We start from the raw sequence: 9,192 nt of genomic DNA, 5'->3' as shown, positions 1-9,192 counted from the left end.
ATGTTTGTGTATGTCTGTCCTGTATGTATATATGTATGTGTTGTATGTATGTATGTATGTATGTGCATTAGTCAGGAACCGAGGTGAGATGTGGCACAGAAATCACCCCCATCCATCTCAGTTGCTCAAGGACCTGCACTGATGGGTCTAGAGACTTTACAAAACTTATCTGTCAGTATATATATTTGGGACAATGATAATTGAAACTGATCTGGAGCCCAGAATTGAATAAAAGGAGAAGAGGCCTAGTATTGCCTTAATGAAAGTTTTACAGTGTGCTTAATGACACCAGCTCATTCCTGTAACAAAGACTAAACTTTAAAATATATATTTATTTTGTGTTGATATCATCTTACATTTCCTGTAATATTCTTTCTCCTCTCTTCCTAGAGTGTCATCCTCAGAAGGAGAATAAATGAGGGAAAAATGTTCAGTAAACTAGCCAATATATTGAAAAAATTGAATGTAATAGTACTCCCTTTCTGAAAGGAATCCAGGCCAGGGAGAGAAAATACTTTTTATGTCTCTTATTTGATGCCAACTTTGAACATAATTCATAACCTTTGTTTTCAATTGGTTTATTCTTGTTATTCTTTCCCACTTACATGTTTGTAGTCATTATGTATATATTTTCTAGGTTTTGGGTTTCTTTACTTTTGTATCAGTTCAAGGATGTCTTCCCATTCTTCTCTATATTCATAATCTACTTACAGTGCAGCATTATTTCCATTACATTCACATATCACAATTTGTTTAACTATTATTTAATAAAATGTGCAATCTACTTTGTTACCAGTTCTTTGCTACCACAGAAAGGGGCTGCTATAAACATTTTGGAGTCTACAGGGCCTTTCTTTCTGTCACGGACCTCTTTGAGGTTTGTGGAAGTCCCATTTTTTTTTTTAGTGAGGCAACTGGGGTTAAGTGACTTGCCCAGGGTCACACAGCTAGTAAGTGTTAAGTGTCTGAGGCCAGATTTGAACTCAGGTACTCCTGACTCCAGGGCCGGTGCTCTATCCACTGCTCCACCTAGCCGCCCTGTGAAATCCCATTTTGAATATGAGGGTTTTTTTCCCCCCAGGACATAGCATCGATGTGAATTATGTAATTCCACAGTGTCCAAAGAACTGAAGTTGAGGATCATTCAAAGGCACTGGAGAGATGAGTGGTGGCCATGATCAGCTGCAGCATATTACAATGAAGAATTAGACAGAAACAGTGTGAGGGATGTCATCAGCAAAATATTCAACTGGAAAAAAATGGGACCATCATATAGGGAGAGCAAGGGATAGCCAGTGGATGCTCCCCTGGAATCCCTGTAATGTCAAGAAAGTGTGAGGAAGGCCCCATAGCATGTTGGACACAATCTCTTGTGATGACTCTGTGGGGGGAAGCGGACAAGAGTTTCTCAGGATGAGCAGGTATGAATGGGTGGATATATACATCCTTGAAGGAAATTGATGAGACCACAAATCAATTGTAATGGTGCCTGGGGAGGGCCTCCAAATTACTCATCTGAAGATGACAAATTGAAAATTCTGTCAAGCATTGGCTGTCTATGCTCTTACCAAAACACTAAATAAGCTCTGTGAAAATAGAAACCAAGCCTAGAGTGTAAGCTCTTTGAGTGTAGGAACTATTTCATTTTTGTCTCTGTATTACCAGTGCCTGATAAGTAATAGCTACTTAATACATGTGTCTGTATTGATTATTCATCTTTATATGGCACCTAGCACTTTAATTTGCTCAGGCACAAGATAATGGATTTAGTGCTAGGAGCTATCTGAGAGGTCAGTCTAGCCCAAGCCTCTTAGATGAGGCCAAAAGAGCTTAAGGGACTTTCCTAAGACTACAGAGTAATAAGGGGTAGATGATCAATAAATATTTGTTGATTGATTGGCTAAAATTGTTGTTGATTGAGAAATCTCTTCTTGAAATATCCAATGTATCAACAAGCATTTATTAAGGGCATACTTTATGCCAGACACTGGCTTAAATACTGGGAATACAGAAAAATATAAAAATAGTTCCTGCTCTCAAGGAGCTTATATTTTAATAAGAGAAACACAATTTATATAAAGAGGTACATGTGAGAAACATACAGATTAGAGGGAAGATAATGTTTGAGGAGTAGCCACTAGTAGCTAGAGAGATTGATTAAGGCCCCTTATAGAGGATGGTGATTGACTGCAGTTTTGAGAAAAGTCAGTGATTTATTTATTTATTTACTTTTGCAGAGCAATGAGGGTTAAGTGACTTGCCTAGGGTCACACAGCTAGTAAGTGTCAAGTGTCTGAGGTCACATTTGAATTCAGGTCCTCCTGAATCCAAGACTGGTACTTTATCCACTGTGTCATCTAGCTGCTCCAAAAGTTAATGATTTTAAGAGGCAGAGGGGAAAAAGGAGAATGTATCCCAAGCTCAGAGATTTGAATGTGGAGTGTCATGGACAAGGGGACAGCAAGTAGACCAGTATGGTTGGATTGTAGAATATATAGTGAAGTTTAAGAAGACTGGAAAAATAGGAAAGGGTCTAGTTGTGAAGAGATCTAAATGTCAAACAAAGGAGTTTTTATTTGATCTTGAGGGTCAATCAATCAGCACCTACTATGCACCAATCAATCAACCAATAAATAATCATGGAGCACCTACTATGTGCCAGGATTTGTTCTAAGCAAAAGAGGCAAACAACAGTCCTTGCCCTCAAGGACCTTACAGTTAAATGGGGGAGACAACACGCAAACAAGTTTAAACAAAGTAAACTATATACTGGATAAATAGGTAGTAATAGGGAGCCTAGGCAAGGCATTGCTTCTTGTAAGGGAATTGGAATCGTAGACCAAGCAGACAAAGGTTGGAATGCAATCTATTCCAACAGAGCAGGGCTCATACTTTTCATTTGATTAGCCACGGAGCATGTTGCCTAAGGGTTATAAGAATGAAACATACTGTTTGGGGATGAATTTGACCCCATTCCAAATATGTCTTTGATCTTAGCCTTAGGACTTTTGATCTCCTAAGCCCATAGTGTTGGCTCTTTTATGAGTTCCAGAGCAGGTACTCTCTTTTGGTGGATGGATTTAAGTTCTCCAAGAGGACCAGGCACAAGAAAAGAAAGGCCAAGTTGCTTTGAAATGTCTTCTTCCCCTCTAGTAATATAAAAACTAGAACTGTGATTTCATTAGTATAGGTAACTCCCAGATGAGGGACCTCCCTTCATTAATACTGGTCAGCACCTTCTCCACAATTTTGTTGTTCTTGTTGTCAGATATTAAGTAATTTTTTTTTTTTAGTGAGGCAATTGGGGTTAAGTGACTTGCCCAGGGTCACACAGCTAGTAAGTGTTAAGTGTCTGAGGCTGGATTTGAACTCAGGTACTCAGATATTAAGTCATTTGCCCAGGGTCACATAATCTGAGGTCTTCCTGGCCAGATAATTCTATTCTAAGTTGCTGTACCCATTGGGTATGGCAGAGAATTGGGAGATCAGAAAAACTGAGTTCTCATCCTGGTTCTACCATCTATCTGACTTTGGACAACTCCCCAAACCTCGATTTTCTCATCTTAAAAATGAAGGGAAATGGGGTATAGTCAAAACCTTAATGAAAAATTTTGACACTAAGGGCAAACTTTAAGAAATGTCTCTGTGAGAACAATGATAGAAAAAGAACAGAGAGAGAGAGAGAGAGAGAGAGAGAGAGAGAGCAGCTAGATGGTGCAGTCAGTATAGAGCCCAGCCTAGAATCAGGAAGACCAGAGTTCAAATGTGACCTCAGATACTTCCTAGCTGTGTGACCCTGGGCAAGTCACTTCATCCTGTTTGTTTCAGTTTCCTCATCTATAAAATAAGCTGGAGAAGGAAATGACAAAACCACTCTAGTATCTTTGCCAAGAAAAATGGGGTCTTGGAAAATTGGATACAACTGAAATAATTGAACAACAAAAACAATAGAGAATGAGACAGAGACAGAGACAGCTACAGACAGAGAGACATACAGAGAGAGACAGAGACAGAGAGAGGATAGAGAGAGAAAGAGAGAGGGGGGAGAGGGAGGGAAGGAGGGAGGGAGGGAGAGAGAGAGAGAGAGAGAGAGAGAGAGAGAGAGAGAGAGCGAGAGCGAGAGCGAGAGCGAGAGCGAGAGCCAGAGCGAGAGAGAGAGAGAGAGAGAGAGAGAGAGCGAGAGAGAGAGAGCCAGAGAGAGAGCGAGAGAGAGAGAGAGAGAGAGAGAGAGAGAGAGAGAGAGAGAGAGAGAGAGAGAGAGAGAGAGAGAGAGAGAGATGCCCCTGGGGTTAAAAAGTGTTGGCTGAGGATAACAAAGGGAAATTTTGCCTACTTCATCATTTTACCAGGGGCTCTGCTCTTCCAGCTGGTGAGTAAAATAAGCATCCTGATGAGGGCTTGTAAATCAACTTCTAGAGAAGGATCGGGCTTTTCAGATGAAGTGGAAATCCAGAGTTGATAAACATCTGAATTTAGTGAATGTGTTTTCCTCAAGTGTAAAAATGCTGAGGAGCTAATGAAAATTCATCTCTGAGCCCGCCTAGGGAGATGATTCTACCTTATTTAAGATTGAGGATAGTTGGAGGAAGGTCGTTCTTTTATAAATCCTGCATTTTAGATTTGGTTGGACTCATTTCTACTTTCCTGCTCCATATGAATGCGTATGGTATTTGCCGGGTAGGGGTGGGAAACATGAATGCATAGAGAAATCTACTACTCCTGCCCCTTTTTTGAACCTATGAATTTGGGAGTCAGGTAGAGGGCTCTTATAAGGGGTCCTAGAGAAGGTGGTGGGGAGAAAATAGGGGCCACAGCCTGTCATTGTGCCATACCTGGAAAGCAAGGTATTACTTTGGAGCTTGATGAAGGTAGAGCCAAGGTGGGGAGTAGGATCTGAGGCCTAGAAATGTTGCAGTTGCTCTTGGTTACACAGAAATGAGACTAAAATATGTTAGCCTTCCGCTTCTTGCTAATTTTCCTGCCTCTCTGTGCTTTAGGGTAGACAAGGTAAGGAAGGAGACCAAAGCTTGCCATTATCCCTGAATTGGGGGAGGAGAATGTGTCTGAGCCAAAAACACATCTCTTTTTTATCTTTCTGTCTTGATTGCTGGGTAGGAGAACCCAAACACATCAATGAAAGAGAGTATTTCAAAACACAAAAGGAAGACATGAATAACTCTTATTAAAGTTGATGCTTGCTCCTCTGGGGTGAGGCAAAGTCACTTTCCAGAAATGTGGCAGCCAAGTGAGCCAGCTACACAGAGAGAGCTGCATTTCAGAAACCCCCAGGAAAATAGGGGCTGTCAGATCCGATTCTATGAAAAGAATGGGCATCACTGGCTAGTCTCTTACAAATTCTACCCTGGGGGTATCTAGTAATCCTTAGGCTTCTGGTCTAATGGTTGTGGTGCCTAGGAAAGATCGTGGGGGAGGTTTTGAGAGCCCACTTTGAGTGGGAGGGTTTTTTTTCTTTGTGAAAGAATAACAGGGCAAGGGCACATTGACCTGGATGCTCCAACTAAAGACTATGATGAATGTGTGGGCAGAGCCAAGGGCTTGGTGTGAGGCCTCTTGGTAAGTAATACCCAAAAGACATATTCCTTCTGGCCTCAGCCCCCTCCCCCCCATACCTTTCTTTCTTTCTTTCTTTCTTTCTTTCTTTCTTTCTTTCTTTCTTTCTTTCTTTCTTTCTTTCTTTCTTTCTTTCTTTCTTTTCTATCATCTATCTATCTATCTATCTATCTATCTATCTATCTATCTATCTATCTATCTATCTATCTATCTATCTATCTATCTTTGCTAGTGAACTCCTGGTATGTAAAAGGTTGATGCGGTCAGATCTTTTCTTAATATCATTTTGGTAGCCCATGCAGAAGATAGATTAGACTGAACAGGGACTTAAGGCACTGAGACCAATTAGTAGGCTATTGCAATTGTCCTGGTAAAATGTGGAGAAGACCTCATCTGGAGGTTTTACTTTTATCTCTCTGCTTTTTAGTCTGGTCATTCAAGAGAATATCCTATTGATGTGGGATAGATTTAGGGTCAAATTGATCGTGTGTCATCCCAAAAGAATTATAATACTCAGTGACTCAGTTTACCAAGTTTCATTGCAATACTATGAGCGACCACAGGGAGAGCATCATGGATGTGTCTCTCGAATATGGAAAGGAAAGACAGTTATATTTATAGTATGGATAAATTGATTATCAGTCTCATTATAATAATCTCCACTTTAGGGAGGTACAGGGGAGGGCTTATCCTAATTTGGAGTTCCTGGGGGCTTGAGCCAACCCCCGAGGTGGGTACCTTTTTTGTGGAGGTATGTTTTGGGGGTTTATATGTCATAAGGTGAATCTGGGGACAAATTTGGCCTTTTCTGTGCATGTCACCTTTTCATTCATTCCCATACCTAGTTTCAAAATATTTCCATTTATTAATTAGAATTTCTCTACCCTGTCTGTGTATCATTGTTATAGTTAAGGTCTCTATAACCTTGCCTCTTTATGTTCTTGTTATGGGTGCTGATTAATATGGGTAACAAGAACCTAGGCCATGACTTGTTTCCCAAGTTTTAAGTTATCCATTAATCCCTTTTGGAGCTGGGGTCTGTAAGTTATAGCTATTCTTGGAGCTCAGATCTAAATGAGAGTTCGGGTCTTAGGTTTTTCCCTTTTTTTGCCTCCGATGTCACTCTATCGCATATCTGGCAGAGCAGGTCTGGAGTCAGGAAAACCTGAATTACAATTCAGCCTTAGAAACTTATTAGTTGGATAACCCTGAGTAATTACCTTAACCTCTGTTTGCCTCAGTTTCCTCAACTATGAAATGGGAATAATAAGAGCACCTACCTCCTATGGCTATGAAGTTAAAACACCTAGCCCAGTGACCAGCACAGAGTAGGCACTATATAAATATTAGCTATTATTAAATGTCCACTTAGTTCAGGGGTTCTTAACTTAGGGTCCATGGATACTCAAGGGTCGCTTGCATAGATTTCAAAGGATCTGTGAATTTAGATGGGGAGGGGGGGATGACATCTTGATTTTCCCTAGTTCTTAATTAAAACTTTGCATTTCCTTCATTTATGAATTTAAAAAAAAAATTCTTATTCAAGGTCCATAGGTTTTACAAGTCTGCTAAAGGGACCCACGATGCAAACAAAAAAATAAGAACTCTAGGACATTTTTATCCTGTTCAAGTGAGAGGAAGTATGGTACAATGGACCTAGATTATAATTAGGTTATGAACTCCTTGAGGGCAGGGACTGTCTTTTGTCTCTTTTTATATCTCCAGTACTTAGCACAGTGCTTTTTTTTTTTTTTCAGGGCAATGAGGGTTAAGTGACTTGCCCAGGGTCACATAGCTAGTGTCAAGTGTCTGAGCTTGGACTTGAACCCAGATCCTCCTGAATACAGGGCCAGTGCTTTATCCACTGTGCCACCTAGCTGTGCCCATAGTGGACTTTTTTTTATTGACATGTTACAAGAGAATGTAATTGGTTTTACTTGATGGCTGCCAACATTAATAGTAGCCATAAGGTGGCCGTTGATTATAACCATATTGTCCATACTGATGGTGGTAGTAAGGTTCTTGTCTGTGCTGCTGATAGTTATTACCCCAGAGTCTTTCATGCCATTGATTAGATCTATTGTCACTTGGCCAACCCCGCCTGCCATCCCTTCCTCGAAAGTGTCTGTTATCTTGCAACTGGTTTCTTTGATTACCACTAGATCTACTGTTCCACTCTTCAACAATCAGAGGGGAATCTGCAGGGCGTTTCAGGTATTCTTGATACTCTTCTGTGAATCTACTGGCGAACATCTCTTCAAAATTTGGAACAGCATCAGGAGTATCAGTCATTCTGGAAATCATTTCTCAGTGGCTTAGGCTGCTATACAATTTAGTGGCGGTTTTTTGTTTGGAGAAATATTTAAGTCAGCCTCGGTTTTCGGGACGCCAACTTCGAGAGCCACTTCCGGTGCTCGGCTCAGTAGACTCTTAATAAATATTGAATGATTGAATTCAAAGTTCTGCCTCTGACCCTTTTACATTTGATCTGTGTGACCTTGGTCAAATTCCTTAACCTCCCTGGGTCTCTATTTCCTCCATCTGTAAAATTAGGGAGTTGGACTTAATATCCTCTAAGTTCTCATCCATTTCTCAATCTATGATTCTATGGGGAGTATACTTTCATTAAGAAAGTTGTTTCATATTTCTGTCATTTCCCAATCCCTGGTATTTATACCTGCTTTCTATATTCTCCTTTTCCCCATCCTTTCTTTTCTTGGGGGTAGGAATGGGGCAGGGAAAAATTACTGATTCTTTTTTTAAATATATGTGTAGCATAATCACTTCCCAATATACAGTAAAAAGAAAAACAGTCAAGCAAAACCAACCCACACAGCAACCTGTTCTGTCAGCATTTGAGATGTTCCATCTCCATTATAATTCCTCCCCTCTGCCTCCAATGTCCCTCCCCAGTAATAAGATGAAGAAGATGTACTTCCTTAGCTTCCCTTTAGAATCAGTGTCATTGATATCATTGCATTTCATTTAAATTCAACTACTTCACAGTCTTGTTTTCATGAAGATTATTATAGTCATGTATTTTCTTTTTCTGTCTTTTCCCCTTTGTATTGGTGCATAATAATCTCTCCAAGTTTCTTCAAGTTCCTCATCCCCATCATCTCTCTCTCTCTCTCTCTCTCTCTCTCTCTCTCTCTCTCTCTCTCTCTCTCTCTCTCTCTCTCTCTCTCTTTTTTTTTAAGTGAGGCAATTGGGGTTAAGTGACTTGCCCAGGGTCACACAGCTAGTAAGTGTTAAGTGTCTGAGGCCGGATTTGAACTCAGGTACTCCTGACTCCAGGGCCAGTGCTCTATCCACTGTGCCACCTAGCAGCCCCTACCCATCATCTCTTATGGGACATCAACAAGAACATCACTAATAACTCAAGTTTATATAGCACTTTACGATTTCAAAGCATTTTATGTGCACTGTCTTATTTGATCTCCACAAAAACTCTGTGAGGGAGGTGCTATTATTGTTCCCCATTTTATGGATGAGGAAACTGAGGCCCATTAAGGCTAAATAATATTCCATTATTTTCACATGTCACATTTTGTTCAGCCATTTCCTAAATGGTAGCGATCTACTTTGATTTCAGTATTCTGGTACTGTAAAAAAAAATAC

General features: G+C 40.3%; 1 protein-coding gene across 1 annotated transcript; it reads right to left on the bottom strand.

Annotated features, from left to right (window-relative positions):
* Nucleotides 1-7,507: 7,507 nt before the first annotated feature.
* LOC122735436 (RNA guanine-N7 methyltransferase activating subunit-like) lies at nucleotides 7,508-7,863 on the bottom strand. The gene has a single exon (XM_043976984.1). It carries the CDS (start codon nucleotides 7,861-7,863, stop codon nucleotides 7,525-7,527), a length of 339 nt encoding a protein of 112 aa, XP_043832919.1. The 3' UTR covers nucleotides 7,508-7,524.
* Nucleotides 7,864-9,192: the final 1,329 nt, after the last annotated feature.

Source organism: Dromiciops gliroides, chromosome 1 (genome assembly GCF_019393635.1).
Source record: "Dromiciops gliroides isolate mDroGli1 chromosome 1, mDroGli1.pri, whole genome shotgun sequence".
NCBI classification, from domain to species: domain Eukaryota; kingdom Metazoa; phylum Chordata; class Mammalia; order Microbiotheria; family Microbiotheriidae; genus Dromiciops; species Dromiciops gliroides.
This window is presented reverse-complemented; position numbering and strand designations above follow the sequence as displayed.

Coding starts and splice junctions, on each gene's coding strand:
- LOC122735436 (XM_043976984.1), bottom strand. CDS start 7,863: ATGACTGATACTCCTGATGCTGTTCCAAATTTTGAAGAGATGTTCGCC.